The sequence below is a fragment of the Arachis hypogaea genome, chromosome 2 (genome assembly GCF_003086295.3).
Source record: "Arachis hypogaea cultivar Tifrunner chromosome 2, arahy.Tifrunner.gnm2.J5K5, whole genome shotgun sequence".
NCBI lineage: Eukaryota > Viridiplantae > Streptophyta > Magnoliopsida > Fabales > Fabaceae > Arachis > Arachis hypogaea.
The window spans coordinates 87,515,967-87,537,424 of NC_092037.1; the positions used below are offsets into that span (position 1 = coordinate 87,515,967).

Below are 21,458 nucleotides of genomic sequence, written 5' to 3' on the forward strand. Positions count from 1 at the left end.
GCCTTTTCATTTCACCGTTCATACTTAGCAAGCATTGGAGTACAGTTAGGCATAAAATAATACGATGAAACCCTTTGGAGTTTGGATATTATTGTAGTTTTGTGACATTATTAAATTTATTGATTTTGCAAGACTATATAGTATGTATCGAACTAATTAAGAAAATGTAAATCCCTATTTGATGTCTTCATACCATGGCATCAAGCCATCAATAATTTAGTGTTTGAGAGATCAGAGAAGCCTTTATTTGAGTATATTATGTGAATTTTTTTTGGTTGGAAATCAGGGGTATATATGGTTCAGTTTTTTTTTAAATTGAATTGAAATTGTACTAAGCTATTTTAAATGATTTAGAAATTGAACTAAACTGTTTTGTCATATAAAAAATTGGTTTTAAACTCGTTTATAATACGGTGGGCGGTGGCTATTCAGATAAAGACGTTTATTTCATCTTTTGCTAAAGATGTTTTCATATTGTGTTTTAATTGGTTTCTCTATAATTTATTCGATATTTCTCATCACATATTATTAAATTAATCAAAAGAATTTCTTTCCAAAAATAATAAAAAACATTTAATTTAAACTAAAACCAAAAAAGTAATAGATTAACTATTAGATTTTTTAAAATTATTTATATAAAAAATATATCACATTCATCAATATATATATATATATATATATATATATATATATATATATATATATATATATATATATATATATATATATAACAAGCTCAAGCCTCTTAAATTTTTTACAAATAAAAAAATAATTAATTTATATTCGTACAATATATAAAATAATTACTATATTATTATTATTATATTATAGATTAAAATTCACTAATTTAAATTTTCTTTTCATTTTTAATATAAGCATTAGAAATAAATAAAATTTTTATAACTAAATGTAGTGTAACAAAATATATATAATATTAATTAGTTTTTAAAAAATTGTAAAAAAATAGTTTCTTTTATTTTAGTAAAATAACTATTTATTAAAATAGACAAATTAATTATTTTTTCTCATATACAGTTTTTTTGAGACATAAAAATAATTAATTATTACTATTTCATTAAATTTTTAATTTAAAGAAAAATTCTAGTTAATTTTGGTATAGAAATTTTAAATTTGAAAACATTGATAAAAATTATGTTGAATTTTGATTTATTTTATTCTCATTTAAATTGATCACTACATAAGTTAAAGTTCTGTTTTGAAGTTATATTCGAGCTTTAATCTGAATTTTAAAGTTTTAATTTACTTAGTTTAATTTTTTAACTTAGGTATCCGTGACTCGTATTAGGGTTTTAAGTGCTTAGTTGAAAAAAAATTAAGGTAAAACAAATTTCAATTGTCACATCAAATAGTCGCTAGAATGTATAATATAGCAGTCGTTAGTCCATCTCAGCATATCATTAATGATTTTGTGAGACTATGACAAAAAAACCAATGTGAGTCATAATTATTAAGTTGGGAGACTAAATTGAGTAAATCGAAATTTTTGAAATTATATTAAAATATGAACATAATTTCAGAGACCAATAAGTATTATCTCTTTGTTGACAATTAAGTTGTTTTAATGGTAATTAAAATCTAATAATGGTTTATAATAAAAAAAAATATTCCTTTGCAACAATGAACCTATAGTAGTAGTTAGGGGTGTTACAAATTAGATCATATCCATAAATCCACAATATTTATCCGTATCTGATCTGTAATTTGTGGATATGATCTGATCTATAAGATGATCAGATTGGGTCAAATCAGATCCACACTCTAATCAGATAGAAGTAAATATGTTTGAAAAAGTAAACAAAAAAATTATTGACTTTTATAAAAATAAATTTTTTTAATATTTTTTATTTTATGAATATATTTGATATCTGATCCAAATATAAAAAGTGCGAATATTGAATTTGATCTAATAAGTTTAGTTCGGATTGGATCGAAATTTCAGCCATATCCAATATGTAAACACCCCTAATAATAATAACTAAAAGATTATAATGATTATGTTTTTAACTAAGAAGAAGTGCCAAAAAAATACTAAATACAAAAATATCTAATCAAATATTAAAAGAAAATTTTACTTTAAAACAGTTGGACTTTTTTGCTTATATATATATATATATATATATATATATATATATATATATATATATATATATATATATATAAAATGTAATAATAATAATATGATAACTGTTTTATATATCACACAAATATAAACGTTTTTTCTGTGAGCCTAAGAAAGGTTTTGTAATTCCCTAACCTTGTTATCGATTTTTGTAGTGTTAGCCCTCATATTATCAATTTGATTCATATATAATTCGGATGATAAATTATTTGGTGACGTGCTTCTTTTTTTACTGTGACATACTTGTTTATTATTATTATTATTATTATTATTATTATTATATGCATTAAAAAATAACAGGTCAAATTATTACCATAATATAATAGAAGTATGGAAGTTTATTATTCTCCTCTGACGGAAGAAATAAAATTCTTTTCAATAATTTATTTAACATTTAGTAGAATAAAAATAAATTTTATTAGAATAAATTTTAGTACGAGTTTAATATTTTTATTTATCATAAAATATTTATAGAATTACTTATAGATAAATTTTAGAAAAACGAAAAAAGCATGATTTTAATTTTATTTTTAAATAAATTTTATTTTTAATTTTAAAATAAGTTTTAATTTTATTTTTTAATAATATTAATTTTTTACCGTATATAATTATTTAATTATTTGTTAATCATATATAAATAAATTACTCTTAATAAGATTTTTTTGTGTTTTTCAATTATCTTTTTTTTAATAATTAATTATTAAAATAATTAAACTTTTCACAACCAAAATAATAAAATAATTATGAAGTGTTTTTATTCATATTTTAATTATAAATATAAATATAATTTGATTATATTATTTATGAAATGTGACTATAGATGTAGATAAAATTTAGTTATATTACTTATATATAATTTTATTGTATTTCTTATAAAGTTAGATTATAATTATGACAATAGAATTGTTCTAGTATTTTTATATGTGTGACTAATTGGTGTTATTAAAACATTACTCTTAATTATAAATAAGGTTTATAATTTAAAAAATCAAAGACTCAATTAAAAAGATCCAAAAAAGATGACGTTTAAATATTCTAACTCTTTAAAATAAAAATATTAAAAATTCAATTAAAAATTATTTAAAATTTAAACTCAATAAAAATTTATATTCAATGTGTTTTGTATTAAATATATTTAATAACCTATTATATCATATTAGTTGAATTAGCTTTTATAATGTTAATTTTCTAATAACACTTTATTAGAAAAAAAATTATTTTTTGAGAATTTTTAAAAAATTAATTAATATTATATATTTTTTGTTACACTATATCTTGTTATAAAAAATTTATTTATTTCTAATGCTTATATTAAAAATGAAAACAAAATTTAAATTAGTGAATTTTAATCTATAATAATAATAATATAATAATAATAATAATAATAATATATTAATTATTTTATATGTTATACGAATATAAATTAATTATTTTTTTATTTGTAAAAATTTTAAGAGCTTGTTATATATATATATATATATATATATATATATATATATATAAATGTGATATATTTTTTATATAAATAATTTAAAAAAAATCTAATAGTTAATCTATTATCTTTTTGGTTTTAATCCAAATTAAATGTTTTTTTATTGTTTTTAAAAAAAAAATCTTTTGAGGAATTTAATAATATGTGATGAAGAATACCGAATAAATTATACAGAAATCAATTAAAACACAATATGAAAACATCTTTAAAAAAAGATGAAATAGCCGTCTTTATGTTTGTGGTCACCTTATAATACAGTATACCAGTTTAAATCAGTTCATAAAAATAAAACCAATTTTAATTGAAAAAACTAGTTTAAACTGGTTTATAGACTAAAACTAGTTTTAATAAAAAAAAATAGTTTTTACATTCTCTCTCTACCTTCTCTCTCCCCTCTTTCCCTCTCTCTTTCTCTTTTTCTCTTTCCTCTTTTTCCTTCCTCTCTCCTTTCTCTCTCTCTTCCCTTTCCCTCTCTTTTTCTCTTCCTCTATCTCTCCCTCTCTGTATCCTTCTCTCCCCCTCTTTTTCCATGCTCTCTCTCTCTCTCTCTCTCTCCTTTTCTCTCTCTCCTTCCCCTATTCCTCTTTCTCTCTCCCTTATATCCCTTTGTTCTCTCTCCCCATCCTTTCTCTTTCTTCCTTTCTTCTTTCTCTCTCACTCTCTCCTTCCCCTCTTTCTTCTCCCTCTATTTGTCTTCCTCTCTCTCCCCTCTCTCCTTTTTTTTCTCTCTCTTCTCTTTCTTTTTCTCTCCTTTCTCTCTCTATATTTTTCTCTCTCTCCCTTCTCTTTTTCTTTCTCTCTCTCTCCTTCCCCTTTTCCTCTCTCTCATTCTCTCTTCCCCTCTTTTCCCTTCTCTCTCTCTCTCTCTCTTCTTCTCTCTCTATCTCTTTATCTCTCTCCTTTTCTCCCTCTTTTTCTCCTTCTTTTCTCTCTTTTTCTCTCTCTTTATCCTTTTTTCTCCTTTCTTTCTCTTCTTTTTTCTCTCTTCTCTCCCTTCTCTCTCTCCTCATCTATCTCCTTTTTCTCTCTCTCTCTCTCTCCTCTTTCTCTCTCGTGCTTTGAAAGAAGAGGGAGAAAGAGAAAGGAGAGGGATAAAGAGTGAGAAAATGCTAAGAGAGAAAGAGAAAAGAGAGAGGATGAGATAAAGAAGAGAAGGAGAGAGAGGAGGAGAGAGAAGCAAGAGAAGGAGAGAGAGGAGAGGAAGAAAGAGAAAGAAGGAAAGGGAAGAGAGATGAGCGGAAGAGAGAAAGAAAAAAAGGAAAAAATGAGAGAGAGAGAGAGAGGGAGAGGGGAGAGAGAGAGAAAGAGAGAGAATGGGAAAGAGAGGAAAAAGAGAGAGATAGGAGAGAGAGAGAGAGAGAGAGAGGAAAAGGAGGGAGAGAAAGATGAGGGGGAGAAAGAGGGAAAGAGGAGAGAGAGGAAGAGAGGAGGGAAGGGAGGGGGAGAGAGCAAGAGAAGGGGGAGAGAGAGAGAGAGAGAGGAAGGGGAGAAAGAGGGGAAGGAGGGAGAGAGAGAGAGAGAGAGAGAGAGAGAGAGAGAAAAAAGAGGAAAATGAGAGAGAGGGAGAGAGAAAGAAGGGAGAGAAGGAGAGAAAAAAATGAAAGAGAAAGAGAGGAGGAGAAAGAAAAGGGAGAGAGAAGAGGGAGAAAGGAGAAGAGAGAGAAGGGACGGAGGGAGAGAGAGAGAGAGAGAGGGAGAGAGAGAAAGAGTATGTAAAAATTAATTTTGGAGTTTGAATAAAACTAATTTTAATTTGGTTTAAAACTAAACTGAATCATAAAAACTGGTTTTCATAAAAATTATAGTTTCAATTCAATTTTTTATTTGAAAAAAACTGGTTTCTTTAAAACAATTTCAGTTCAGTTTCAATTCAGTTCAGTGAAACTAATTTTTTTGCACACTCCTATTGGAGATGTACGTGGTTGACGGGTAGCTAGGTGTTTCAAACATCCTTTATTGATTACTTGCCTCTAAAATCTTATAATGTTTAACTTAAGAGCATAAATGAAATTGGATCATATTCGGATCAGATTCGATCAAAATCTCCTTTTAATTTGTGGGCATATGTGATATTAATATTTGGTATCAAATCTCATGTATATGCTGATAGAATTATATAATATCCGATATTCTAATGAATCAAATATGGATTAGATATATGAATTAGATGGTTTGAATCCTTTTTGTACACCTATAACTTTATGTTTTCAACGAATAATAATCGAACAGTCTTTTGTTCTCCTAAAATAAATGAAGTATTTTTTTAAATAAGTATAGAAATAAATAAATAATTAGTTGCTTTTTAATGAGAAGTAGTTGAAGAGAGAAAACATCATTATCACCAAAAGTATCAGAAGTAAGTAAAAATATAACATGAATAGAAGCACCATTATCAATCGTCTAACTAGTGTTATTATCAACAAGGTTAATATATTCAAAGTCCTCAATTAGAAAAAAAATCATCATTAGTTACATTGACCTTGTCTTCGTTGCCATCATCATCTTTATTTATGCTTTTGTTTTTATTTACATTGGCTTTCTTTTTCTTTAACTGTCAATAAAATTTATTCATATGTCCTTTTTAACCACAATTATGACACTCAATAATTTTATACATTTCTCGAGACTTGCTTCTACTTTGATCTCTACTTTTAGGAACTCGACTTTTGTTTCTCCTTCTAGACTCAGAAACCAAAACATCTAAATGTGTAATTAATGCACCTTCTAACTTCTTATTTTTTCATTCAAAACACTTGCTCTTGGCAAGATTCATAGAGATTACACAATTAGAAGTAGAATTGGACAATAAAATTCTGAAAATTTTTTATGAATCTGATAAAGAGCCAAGAAGTAACAATCTTTGAATCTCTTCATCAAACTTAATACCCATAAAAGATAGTTTATTCATGATTTCTTGAAAGTTATTCAAGTAATCTATCATTGATGTCCCATTTGTGTATTTCAAAACCAACAACTACTTAATAAAAAAACATCTTATTATTCCCAGTTTTTCGAACATATAACTGTTCAAGCTTAATCTAAAGGGTTTGAGTATGTGTCTCTCTAATAATATGATTTAACACATATCGTCAACTCACTGCCTAATATATCAACAAACTTGTCTATGCAACAAGATTCATCCATCATTAGATTTATCATTAGCTTCTCGGTACCAAAAATCAGTTAATGAAAATTCTTAACATAAAGTAAATCTTTCATCTTCGACATCCACAAATCATAGTTGGACCATTAAGAGTAATCATCCTACTAGTATTAGTATTAGTTTTCATTGTTCACAAAATCACAAGCCCAAAAATATACCAACGGACTCTAATGCTAGTATGATAGAGCCCAACAGTAAAAACAATACAAATATCTAACACAAATAACAATATAAAAGTTCTCACAACATAATATGACAACAACTATGAGCAAATAAATATATCAAATAAAGCAATAAAAAGAACATACCAAGATTTTAATGTGAAAAATACTCTCGATGTGAGAGGTAAAAACTACGAATATAAGATACACAATAGTCTCAAACAAAGTAATAATCTTGCATATAACCAGTCAAAATACCAAAACACCAAATTTACAAATTAGAAACAAGAAGATGAAAAATACAAAAAATTAGAACTCATGTGCAAAGACAATTTCTCCCTCTATAAATCTCAAATAAACATCTTCATCATCCAGAATAAAAAACACAATGTGACGACCTTGAAATCCAAATTTTGTACCGATCTAACAATAAATAAATGAAAAACTATTATTCAAAAATTATTGTTCTGTATAAAACCAAAAATTTTATTTTTTCTTTTTTTTCTCAATTTGTGGTTGCACTCTCACTTTCTTTCAATCTCTCTAAAATTTTTATTAGGTGACAAAAAGGTATAAGAATACATTTTAAAAAATTAAACTTAAACCTTACATAAGAAAAAAAACAAATCCAATAGTAATTTTGATTATAATTTGTAAAAGTTTTAAAATACTGCATAATTATATTAAAAAAAAGACTAACTGTCGCTATCACAACTTAGTTCATCCTCATTCTCATATATAACTTCTAACTCATTACCTCAATTGTGTTATTGTCTCATCGTGGATTTAATATCTTATCTAGCTATCACCATAAATATGATCATCACAATCTATTTTTTTTCTTTTCTCACACTTTTCAAGAAGACTGTGCCACTATTTTCTTTATTTTTCATCTGATTTTATTTTCATTTTCGAAAAGTTTTTGGGTTGTACTTACCTTTTTTTATAACTTCATTTTTTGAATAGAAAAATTACTAAAAATATTCAGGAAATTTATGAATGTTGACAAAAGTATCCATAAACTAAGAAAATTAATGCTATACACATGAAAAATAGGTTTCATACGACAAAAATATTTAAACCCTAACTTTTTTGTTGATTTTTTAATAAAATTTTTAAACTATCCCCACCCTCAACCTCACTCATTTTTCCAATCCTCCGTAACCCAACCTGCACCTTTGAAATTCTTGCCATGGAGTTCGAAGCTACTATAACAAATGAGGCCGAAAAGAAGCTCCATCGCCTGATGCACGTCTTTAGCTGCGTCCTAGCTACCACCGGCGGCAAATTCACTGTGAAAGCCACCAAATAGATATTCGCTCACAAATTGAACCTTTCACCTTCTCCACCGTTGGCACCCAAGCAACCCAAGATAGAATGGTTTTTCGTCTCGCACTTGAAGCACTCGACAAGCCCACAAGAAGGGCAAGCAATTGATGTTGAGCAATAACAATACGACGTGCATCCCCGCTCTCAAAATGCCAAAAATCACTACCCTTCTCAAATCCCAATCCCCAATCCCCAATCTTCCTTCTTCAACCCTCTTCGCCCTTCTAAGAAGAACACCCACGAGCCCTTATATGAGCGCCTCTGTGCTAGAACCCTCGACGACGTCTTTGGTCAGGATCATCTCCTGTCCCCCACTTCCCTCATTCACTCCGCCATCCACTGCAACCATCTCCCTTCATCCTCCTCTGGGGTCCCTCGGCACCGACAAGACCATCATCGCCAGAGCCATTATCAACTCCTTCTCCATCACCAATGCCCTTGTTATCGTGTCGTCTCTTTACCCGTTGGTGTCAAAGATGTCAAGGACATCATAGACAAGACCAGAAAACTGAGAGTGAAGAGCAACTAGAGAATCGTTCTATTCGTGGATGAAGTTGATAGATTCAACAAGTCCTAACAGATGAACCGTTGTGAAAGGTTGAGATTTTGAGAAGAAGCGACGGTGAAATGAAAGGTTGAAGATAAAGAAAGGGAGTAATCTAAAAATTTTATTAAAAAGTCAACAAAAAATTAGAATTTGGATATTTTTATCATACGGAACCCATCTTTCATGGGTATAACATTGATTTTCTTAGTTTATAAGTACTTTTATCAACGTTTGTAAATTTCATGAATATTTTTAGTAGTTTTTCTTTTTTAAATGGTCTTTTTTATTTGATTATCACCAGTAATTTTTTCTCTAAATAAACTGATTAATAATTTGATGAATTTTATAACAAAAGACTTGGATTGTCTCAAAATAATAAAATCATGAACACTGTTATCCATGTTTTAGTTAAAGATCACGTTAGATAAAATTCGAATAGAGTATTTTCTGTTTCTCTAAACGATTTATTTTCTAAAACATTCTTCCAATATTTTACAACAAAATGGGTATCTTCCACGGAAAGAGATCCTCTAAAGTGACAATGTTAGTAAAGTGGTAAAGTGATGCTTTAATCACCTTTAAATTCATAACATTTATTATCTGTGAGCCCCCACGATCTTAATTCAATGGTGATTAATGGTGTACTTTTTTCTCTAAAGTGACAATACAACTTTAAAGGAGTCTGATCCATCTTCCACACATACCATTACCATTGCTAGTGGTGGAGCTTAACTATGACAAATGGGGGCCATGGCAAAAAAATTAGTAGTAATTTTTCAAAAAGTAAAGAATAGTTCACTTGGATTATGTAAGACCTAGAATCTTTGAAAAGTCTTTTTATGATCAAGTCTCAAATCATATGTTTATTTATAGCTTTAATTTCAGAAATTATTTTATTAAAGATAATTAAGGCAAGTTTTGATTTATTGAATTTGAGGTGAGTTATGATTATTATCCAATTTTATAATTATTGGATTATTTTCTATATATTGATTATAAAGTTGATAGTGGTGAAATAATAAGGATTTCTGTATGGTTTGGATTAAATAATTAATATTTTAAATATTAGTACTGCTACTTAGGAAAATAAATGATTTAATCATATTATTCCTAATTATTTGATTTGGATATTTTATTGAAAATAATTTATAAAATTGAGGAGTAAATAGTATTTCTATACATTAATTTTGTTGGATTAAAATTTGTTCCTAATTACTATGTTACCCCTACTTTTATTTGAAATTACAAAAGTAACCCTAACCCTAATTTTCAAAAATGAAAACCCTAACCTAAAACCCTACCCAGTTACCCAGTTTCCTGAAACACACACACACTCCCTAATACTACAGCAGCAGCAGCTGTAGATTGAAGGCAGAAAACGAAAAGGGGGAAAGGGAGAGGGAGATCTGGAGGGAGTAAGGGCACCGGGCAGGGAGTAGCTCACCGGCCAGCCATGCCCGGTCACCGTGTCCACGCCGCGTCGCCGCCAATGTTCACACCACGCCACCGTCATCCTTGCGATCATGAAGAGGGAAGGAGTGGAAGGAAGGGCGTCGCCGGCCTGGCGCCACTGCCGCCGTCGGGTCCTGCCATCTCTGCCCAGTGGAGGCCGCCGCTGTTACTCGCGGGCTCGTCCCCGTCACAGATCGGGATTGAGGCGGGAGAGGAAACTAGCGAGAGGGTTGGTGCGTGAGAGGGGAGGAAGGTCTCGCAAGGGGGTTCGCGCCGTTGCCGCTCCGCCCAAACGCCGTCCCTTTGCCGCGAGCGAAGCTCGCTGCCGCTGCGTTGCTCCAGTCTGTCGCGCCGCCACTGTCGCCCAGGGAAGACCGCCACTGCTTCTGTGTCCTCCAACGGCGCCGCTGCACGAGCCGGAGGACTTGTCCCTGCTGAGCCATCGCCGACAAAGTCCAATCAGAGAGAAGCTTGATAGACAGGGAGATCGATGGGAAGGAGTGGTTGAGCCGCGCCGGTGTTGTTGGGGTCTCACCGCCACCGTCCTCGTGGTGGCTGGTGCTGTCGCGGAGTTTTGGGGCCACCGGAACCACCGCCGGAGTTTCCGGCTACTTCTGCCGTCGCCGAAAAAGTTGCCGGTAAGGATTTTATTTGAGGTTTCGGTCCTTTTTGAATTACGAGGTTATTATAGTCACTGCGTGTTGGTTCTAGTTGTCATGATCAGAATTTGTCGCCGCTGCCGCTTGAGGTGACTGCTGAGCTGCCACTGAACCGGCTCAGAGACTGCCGCAGTGTCGGTTCAGCCGTTCCTCCTTCGGTTCGATAAGCGTTTCGATTTGAAAGCCCTTTCGTTATTATTCTGTTATCTCACGCTGAGGTTTGTGGCGTTAATTGATATAAGATTGAGTTCGGTTGTTGTATGTTGCGATTAGAGTTGTTGAGACTGTTGCGAAAGTGGCTTGGAGCTGAGGTTTTGGTTGCCATCAATTTGGTTTGAGGCGGAAAGGACTTGATGAGGCTTTTGGGTTATGGAATTTGCATTTTGAGGTAGGGGGCTTTCCAAAAACTGTGTTTTACGTACTGGAATTATTACATATGGATACTGATGTGAGATATTGTGTATTTGGTGATTGTATATGCCTTATGTATTATTTGATTGACTCGAATGATTATGGATGTTTGTTTGGCTGAATTGTTGTGCGGCTTTGTGAAATGTAATGTTTTGAAGTTGATTCTTTAAAGATTTGAAATATGAGTTTAATCCGTTAAGGATTGGTTTGAATTGAGTCAATTATTTTGATGATGTGAAAAGTCGAATGCACTTTTGAATTCAACTGGGTTTACTTTAATTGAGTTGGTTTTGGACAAATGAGCCGTTTCTTTAAAGCTTTGGAAATGAGTTAAATCAGATGATATTGATTTGATTTTAAAATGGTTTCCTTGAGATATGCCATTGAGGCGACTGTTGGATTTAGCGTGATTTTGAATTGATTTTTGGGTTCTGGACTGTTGAAAAGGATTGAGGAATTGTTTAGTTGGGACCCGAACCGGGTGGCAAAAGTCCAAGTTTTAGGGGAGATGTTGCCGAAATTTCTATAAAATCCGAGTCTTTATCAAAATGTTGTTTGGAAAAATGATGAGTTAAAGACTTCTACTCTTTTATTTGAATTATCAAGAAAATGATGATTCATGCTTTTGAAATAAATTATTAAAGAGGAAATTGTGATTTAGTCTTGCTTCTTAAGAAAGGCATTGTATCTCTTTCAGGAAAAAGTTATTTAGATGAAACTTATGTTTAAAGCTGTTTTAAATGTGATAAGGGCAATGCCTTTGAATTTGACTTGAAGGTCTTAATTAGAGGAGTTTCAATAACTTTGAAAGAACCTGAATGTCTATTGACAAGTTTTATTTTGAAATGTTTTGAGAAATGTTTTAAGTACCCTTTGAATTCTAAATTCTTGTAAGACTAAAACAATTTTGAACCGTTGAAACATTCTAGAATTTATCATGGGGGTTGAAGTTGGTTTTGCCTAAGTAAAGAAAATGGATTTGAAAGAAGTGAATGATTACGTGACTCGGTTTGGCTTAGATCCTATTTTATTACTCAAATCAGGAAGCCAAGGTTTTAATGAATCTAAATGAACTTGGCGAAATGAGTTATGTTATTCTCCCTTAAAGACTTGGGACTCTGCCGAGAAACTTTTGCTATAAAATTCCATTGTTGGATGGATGATTTTGAATAATTTGAAATAAATCCTTAACTTGCCATGGTTTTGGAAGTTTTGGAAAGAGAATGCCGAGAGTGGCTTTGTTTTAAAAAGGGAACTCACTTTGAGTAAATTTGGCTTATGAGCCTGAGATGATTTGAGAAATGAGATCTTTAAAGCCAAGGTTGAAAAGAGTTAAAATTTGATTTCAAAGTGAAATGGCTTGAGAAAAGTGGTTTATGGCTTAAATGTCGATTTTATGAACTTGATGATGTTGAATGGTGGAAGTGCTGTTTTGTTGTGAGCCGGAATGGCTGTGTATGATTATGAATATTGGCTGGTTCTGGATTGAGCCGTGAGCCGGAATGGTTGTGTATGATATTGATTTATGGCTGATTGCCGAATGAGTTATGGGCCGTATGGCCAACTATGAATTATGAATTTAAGCCGGATGGTTGAGATGGATGTTGATCCATGGCTGGCACTGAATGAATATATGCTTGAGATACCTGGGTAGTAGCAAGGGTTGTGGTTCATCCCACTTGCTCCAGGTCAGAGACTATGATGCCTGGGTAGTAGCGATAGTAGTGGTGATTTCACTCACTCCAGGTTGAGCTTTTAAACACCCGCTTGGGTAGTAGCCGCAGTAATGATTATTCCACTGGCTCTGGGTTGAGCGGGTAGTAGCAATGGGGTTGTAGCTCAAACCTATTTGCTCTGCGATGGGTGTTTCTGTCCATGGTTAGCTACCAGGACGTGTCGGATTGGCTATATAACCGACAGATGATATCATCAGCCACTAGGACAGGCATGCATCATATGCATCTATGTGACATTGTTTGGGTGTGCATATTGTAGTTGGTTTGCCTATGTGATTAACTGCTAATTGTTCTACTTGCAATAATTGTTTGTTTGTGCTTGCATCTTTCTATTTGTGTTTGCTACTGAGATTCTGTTGGATTGTGGTGATTGGTTGATGGTTGGATTGTTTGGGCCTAGGGCCGTGGTTGAATTGAGATGGACCGATGGTTGATTTTGGTTTTGTATTTCTGGTTTGGAATAAATATGAAAGACTATTTTGTTTCAGCATAGATAAATCGTTTTGAAAGGCTTTTGAATTGTTGAGAATTGAATGGTTCCTCTTTCAGAAAAGATTTCCGACTTTACTTTTATTGAAAATCGTTGTTTTTGAAAAGAGGCGTAAGACGGTTATTAATCACTGGTACGGTTTATCTTCACGTATCCTATTACAGTAATTCCCAAAAACCCTCTACTGAGAACCCTTTTGAGAATGATGTTCTCACCCCCTACATTTTTCCCCTTTCAGGATGTGGGCGCAGAAGTCACGAAGAGTTTATTTAATTGTTGTTGAGATGTTCTGCATTGCTTTAGATTATTATTTATTGTACCCTCGCCTTTATCTTGAGATATTCTGTAAGAGGGATAGGAATTATATTGGATACTGCTTGTGATATTATTTATAAATATATGTATCTATATGGATGTATCCTTTATGAGTTTTTGCAAGTTATATGGTATCTATGGATGTATGTTGTCGAACGAAAGTATTTTTGGGAGCGGTATTGCGGTTTAAAGTTTTAAACAGGCTCATATTTTAGTATTAAATAGTATAAGTGTCGTCATAATGTCCGAGCTATCAGAGTTGCGTAGTCGGAAGCCTGAGCTTTGGTAGTTAGGGTGTTACAGATTAAATGCTTTACTATAACTTAAAGTATCCATGTTCAATTCCCATCTCATGCTTTTGTTGCATAATAATTTTTGGTGAGTGGGCCTTTGTTGACTTCACAACATATCAAAATTAAAAGATAAAAAAAGATCATATTACAGTTGAGCATTATTTTAGCTCTACTCTCATGCCTAAGAATGCTTACAAAAATTTTGACATTGCTAAGATTTCTACTCTTGTTGATAGCTACTATCCCGAAGACTTTACTGAACAAGAGAAGATTAATTTGCCTTTTCAGTTTCAACATTTTATTCTTGATGTTCGTCAGCATCCAAAAGTGAAGAATTTGTCAACTATTCATGAACTGTGTAGATATTTAGCAGAAACAAAAAAAGTCAAAAGTGTATTACTTGATTGATAGATTGATTCGTCTGATATTAACTCTTCCAGTTTCTACAGCTACCACAGAGCGATCATTTTCAGCAAGGAAAATAATAAAGACAAGGTTAAGAAACAAGATGGAGGACGACTTTCTTACGGATAGGTTGGTTATTTACATTGAGAAAGAAATTATTGAAAAGTTTAGTTCTGATTCAATTATTGAAGATTTTAAGTCATTAAAAACTCGAAAAGTACTATTATAAATTATTTTATATTTTTTATCTGTAGAATTATTTATTTATTATTTTATTAATAACAAACTTAAAGAATAATTATATTTATAAATTTTATTTTGATATAAATATTATTATTAAATTTTTATGTTAAATTTATGGCCCCCTCAAATTTTGTTTCAAACTCTGCCATTGACCATTGTCATAAAGGTACGATTGATAAAATTCAGAAACTAATATTAATATACGAGTAAAATATCGTTTTTGTCCTCAACGTTTGGGATAAGTCTCAAAATTGTCCCTAACATTTCAATCGTTCTATTTAAGTCCCTAACGTTTTAAAATTGACTCAATGTTGTCCTGCCGTTAGAGATCCGTTAATAAAATTGATGGCGGGACAAAACTGAGACGATTTTGAAATGTTAGAGACTTAAATAGGACAAAAACGTTGGAGACAAAAATAATACATGGAAATAAATTTTAATTTTATCCTTCAATAATATCAATTTTTTACTGTACATAGTATTCAATTATTTTTTAATCACATCTAAGTGAATTACAGTTAATCACGTCACTTTCATTCTAAATAAACTATTTTTTTTATAATTTTACACTTAAAGTAATATAATTTTTTTATAAATAAATGAATTTTACACTTTTATTCTAAATAATGTAATTTTACTTTCATTATTTAATCACATTACTTATAAATTTTTTTAACAATTCTGCACTTTCATTATAAATAAATTAATTTTTTTCTAGTTTTACGTTTTAAGTAATATAATTTTTTTGAAAATATATAAATTTTATAATTTTATTCTAATAATGTAATTTTACTTTCATTACTTAATCACATTACTTATAAATTTTTTTTATAATTATACACTTTTATTTTAATCACATTACATTATTTATTTAGAATAAAAGTGTAAAATTTATTTATTTATAAAAAAATGATATTACTTTAAGTGTAAAATTATAAAAAAATAAATTTATTTAGAATAAAAGTAATGTGATTAAATGTAATTTACTTAGATGTGATTAAAAAATAATTGAATACTATGTACAGTAAAAAATTGATATTATTGAAGGATAAAATTAAAATTTATTTCTATGTATTATTTTTGTCCCCAACGTTTTCGTCCTATTTAAGTCCTTAACGTTTCAAATCGTCTCAATTTTGTCCCGCCGTCAATTCTGTTAACGGATTCCTAACAGCAGGACAACATTGAGTCAGTTTTGAAACGTTAGGGACTTAAATAGGACGATTGGAACGTTAAAAACAACTTTAGAACTTTGTCCAAACGTTGAGGACAAAAACAATACTTTACTCATTAATATACTATATGGGTTATTTCAATATAAAGTTCACAAACTAATATCAGTATACTATTTGAAGTTAAATGAAATAATTCAATACAATTCTTGTGTACTTATATATATTGCTCCCCATATAAAGAAAGTACCAAATGTGGCAATCTAAAAAGATAAAAAAATATCAGAGTTGATTTCTTTCCTTTACTTTTAAGAAAAACTTTGATATGATGTGCCTATGATACGAATATTAACACACGAATTTTAATTTTTTATAATATATATATATATATAATAATATAAAATATCTTTTTAAAAAATTATAATAATATTTTAATATTTTAAATATTTTTTTAATTATATAAAATATTTAAAATAATTTTATATGTTAATAAATGATATATATTATATTTCTGATCTTATTTTAAAAATATAGGTTAAAAATAAAGTTAGACATGATTGATACGTGATAATATTTAAATATATCTAAATGTGTTTAGAAATATATTTTGTATTTTTATTAAGATATAGTTAAATATAAAAAGCTTAAACAAATTTCGAATAAATATTATATCTAAAATATACCTGACACGCGAACATGACAATTTAAAAAATATATCTACTTCGTAGTGCGTAAGTAATGTGTTGCTGCTTTCTGTTCATTATTGTCCCAAATGTATGATATTATATGCATTATTTTTTTATATATTAAAAATAAGAATTTTTCTATTTTATGTCTTAAGAATACATGTTGAACTTATAAATTAAATTTTTTTTATTAAAAATATTTAAGACATGTTAGTTATACCTTATAAATAATATATTTTTTTCTATTATAATAAAGTTATTATATTTTTTAATATTAATGAAATAAAATTTTACAACTAAAAAAAGAGGAAAATGTATCGCTCCTGAGTCTTTTTATATACGTAACAAATGTGACATTATGTGTATCAAACTATCAATTTTAGTGTTTGCAAGCTTCCTTGCCAAATGGTCCATGTGGATGCCATGTTCTTTATGTTGCTTCCATGTGTTTCTTCTGGTGATGTCTGTCTTTTTCCGTCTAGAATACACTAGAATACACTAGTTTGTTGTGAAAGAAATAAATAAATAATAAAAAATATATAAATTTAAAATAAAAAACGTAAATAAATAATTTTATTATTAATATTCACTAATATAATTATCTCCATAGGATAGAAATGATTTCATATATATTTACTAATATATATATAACAACGTATTTATAAAAGAAAAAGAGAAAAATACTAGCAATGTATACAGAAGTAAAAAAGTATTTGTTGTTGTTTATAGAGTGTTTAAATTTAAATTGATCTAAACTAAACCGCTCATTCAATCTAATTCAAACTGAAAATCAATTAAAATCGCACTAATTCAGATTTGATTGGATTCTATTTTTTTTTTTTTTTGCAAACCGTTGGATTGGATCGGATTTCGGATCTACTTTTCATAACCGATCCAATCAAATCCAAACTGTACAATGTGGTATAATATTATTATTTTATTATTATATTTACTATTATACTTATAACATGTTCAATTTGTTATACATTTTTCTATTATTTATATATTATTATTATTATTTAATAAATATTTTATGTTCAAAATGTTATTTATTTATTTATTTTAACTAACCTATAATTTTATTTCTATTGTTATGTTATCGTTGGCTTTTTAAGATATTGTTAAGACTTGTTATATCATTCTTAATTATTTAAAATTTGATGTTAAGACTTGTTATATGTATTTAATTTTTTATTTAAAAAAACGCAAATCCAAACTGATCCAAACTGCTTGTGATCAGATCAGATCGAATTTCTAAAAAATGTTCATCCAATCCAAACCGCACCGCACATAAATTAAACGTTCGAATTAGATGGCTTTTTTCCTTAAAATCGAACCAAACCGCACTGCGAACACCCTTAGTTGTTTCTGAGTGTATTATTTTAAGCGTGGCTTTTCTATTTATACATGTAACAAGCCTTCCTTTTTCAAACTTAATTAATTTGAATTTGTCGTGAGAACTTGTTCTTTTCAGCATAGAAAAATTGAGCCACCCATAAATGGGCATCCATCCTTCTCCATCCTTGTTACAATATTCTTCCTTGGATGTCCATTTAGAATTATGCCTCGTTAATACCTTACTAAAGAAAAATCCAATATGAAAAAGACTTTAATAAAGGAAAAATAATACAATATTGTGGTGAGAACTGCCTCATTAAAATATTGTCAAGAAAAATTTAATAGGGATAAAAACCTGACCAAGAAAAAGAGTACAGTCTTCCCCTATTGTCGACATTATTTAATATCTTGAAATCGGCGCATCCCAATCTGATGTACCAATTTTTCAAAGGAGGATTCTGGAAGTGACTTTGTAAATAAATCTGTTAGATTATCGCTTGAGCGGATCTGTTGGACATCAATTGTTCCTTGATTTTGAAGGTCATGAGTGAAGAAGAATTTTGGAGAAATATACTTTGTTCTATCACCTTTGATATATCCACCTTTAAGTTGAGCAATCCATACTGTATTATCTTCAAACAAGACAGTTGGAGCTATCTTATGATCAATCAGTCCACATGATGACAGAATATATTGGATCAAACTCTTGAGCCAAAAATACTCGTGATTTGTTTCATGTATCGCTAGTATTTTAGCATGATTAAAGGAGGTTGCTGCTATCGTCTGTTTCATGAACCTCCATGATATAACTATATCACCATATGTGAATAGGTTTTCTGTTTGAAATCTTCCTTTGTGTGGATCAAACAAGTATCCTACATCTGCATATCCAACTAATTGTGACTTGGATTCATATGGATAAAACAGTCCCATATCAACTGTTCCATGAAAATATCAAAAGATTTGTTTGATTCCATTCCAATGTCTTCTAGTTGGAGATGAACTATACCTTACTAGTAAATTCACAGCAAATAATATGTCAGGTGGTGTATTATTAGCAAAATATATTAGCATTCCAATGACACTAAGATATAATATTTCAAGACCAAAGATATCTTCATTTTCTTCTTTATGATAGAATTGATCCTTTTTCCACATTCAAAGACTTTACAATCATTAAGGTACTCAATAGATGTGACTTATCCATATAAAATCTCTTCAACATCTTTTCTGTGTATGTTGTTTGATGAATAAAGATCCTATTTTTTGTATGCTCGATCTGTAGACCAAGATAAAATTTAATTTTTCCAAGATCTTTCATCTCAAACTCTTCTTTTAGAGATTTTATAATTATTGGAATCTTTTCAGGGGCCAATGATATTTAAATCATCAACGTACACATCAATTATAATGAATCTAGATACAGATTTTTTTATGAAAACACATGGACAGATATCATCATTCTTGAATCTATTTTTGGCTAGATACTCAGTAAGACAATTATACCACATTCGTTTAGATTACTTTAGACCATATAAAGATTTTTGCAATTTGAATGAGTATAACTCCTGTGAATATTCATTGGATGGCTTCGATATCTTTAGTCCTTTAGGAACTTTCATATAGATATCACGATCTAATGATCCGTATAAATAGGTTGTCACCATATCCATTAGATGTATATGTAGTTTATGATATGCAGATAAACTGACCAAATAACGCAATGTGATTGCATCTACTATAGGCGAATATATTTCTTCATAATCTATACCGGGCCTTTGTGAGAAACTTTGTGCCACAAGTCAAGTTTTGTAGCATACAACTTCATTTTTCTTATTTCATTTTCTCACAAATACCTATCTGTATCCAACAGGTTTTACATTTTCTGGTGTACGGACTACAAGTCCAAAGACTTCACATTTTGCAAGTGAGTCTAACTCAGCCTTCATAGCTTCTTTCCATTTTGGCCAATCACTCATTTGTTGATATTTTTCGACTGTTCTTTGCTCAAGATCCTTACTTTCATACATGATATGTAATGCCACATCATATCCAAATATTTCATTGACAATTGTTTTATTTCAGTTTTATTTTTCTTCTATAAAGATAGAATTTATCGAGATCTCATCATTTTCACAATTTTTGGAATTTTCAAGTACTTGAACATCTTCTAACGTCAAAACTATATCAGAATTTTGGATAATTACAGGTGTCTTTATCATGTCTCTATCCTTTTCAACGGGAATAATATTTACTTATTTTCTTTTTCGAAGATTTTTGTCTTTGGAACTGACAGGTCTACTACGTTTTTGATGTAAATTTGTTTCGGTGGCCATTTGTTCGACTGGAACATCAATTCGAATTGGAGTATTTTCAACTGGTATATAGGATTTAGTTATCCTTTTCGTATTAGCAAATGCATCAGGCAATTCATTTGTTATTATTTGTAAATGTATAATATTTTGAACTTCTAGTTCACATTGCCCTGATCGAGGATCTAAATGTATCAAAGATGATGCATTCCAATTAAGTTCCTTTTCAATAAGCTTATTCTCTCCCCCTAATGTTGGAAATTTTGATTCATCAAAATGACAATCTGTAATCGAGCTTTAAACACATCTCCTATTTGCATCTCAAGATACTTCACTATAAAGGGAGAATCATAACCCACATAAATTCTCAATTTTCTTTGGGGTCCCATTTTGGTGCGAGAAGGTGGGGCAATTGTGACATATATCGCACACCCAAATATCCTCAAATAAAAAATATTTGGTTGCTGGCCAAAAACTAATTACATAGGAGAAAATTGATGGTAATTTGTTAGTCTCAAACGAATAAGTGCTGTAGCATGTAAAATTGCATGCCCCAAATAGAGGTTGGGAGATTTGTTCTCATAAGTAAAGGTCTAACAATTAATTGGAGGTGTTTAATAAGTGATTCTGCTAACCCATTTTGTATGTGAACATAAGTTACTGGATGTTTAACACTTATTTCGTTAGCCATACAATAAGCACAAAAAGCTTGGGAAGTAAATTTACCAGCATTATCAAGATGAATTGCTTTCATTGGATTTTCTGGAATCTGTGCTTTTAATCGAATAATTTGAGCAAGTAATCTCACAAACGCTAGGTTGCGAGAAGACAATAAGCACACATGCGATCATCTCGAAGATGCATCTATTAGGACCATAAAATATCTAAAAGATCCATATGGTGGATGAATAGGTCCACATATATCACCTTGAATCATTTCTAGAAATTCAGGAGATTCAAATCCAATCTTTATTGGTGATGGCTTTAAAATTAGCTTTCCCTAAGAACATGCAACACAACAAAATTCACTAGATTTAAGAATTTTCTGGTTTTTTAGTGAATGTCCATGAGAATTTTCATAATTTTCTACATCATAGTTGTTCCAAAATGACCC

General features: G+C 30.2%; 1 protein-coding gene across 3 annotated transcripts; it reads left to right on the plus strand.

The window, feature by feature from the left end:
* The first annotated feature begins 10,106 nt into the window (after positions 1-10,106).
* Positions 10,107-14,005, plus strand: LOC112749345 (uncharacterized). Of its 3 annotated transcripts, none has more exons than XR_011873533.1 (3): positions 10,107-10,922; positions 11,217-11,331; positions 13,819-14,005. XR_011873533.1 is itself a non-coding variant. In XM_025797603.3 (2 exons), exons 1-2 carry the CDS (start codon positions 10,356-10,358, stop codon positions 13,861-13,863), a joined length of 612 nt encoding a protein of 203 aa, XP_025653388.1. In that variant the 5' UTR covers positions 10,110-10,355; the 3' UTR covers positions 13,864-14,005. The 3 variants fall into 3 exon arrangements, 1 of the variants encoding a protein (XP_025653388.1); XR_011873534.1 differs by having other exon boundaries at positions 10,132-10,922; positions 10,996-11,331; XM_025797603.3 differs by lacking the exon at positions 11,217-11,331 and having other exon boundaries at positions 10,110-10,922.
* The last annotated feature ends 7,453 nt before the right edge of the window (positions 14,006-21,458 follow it).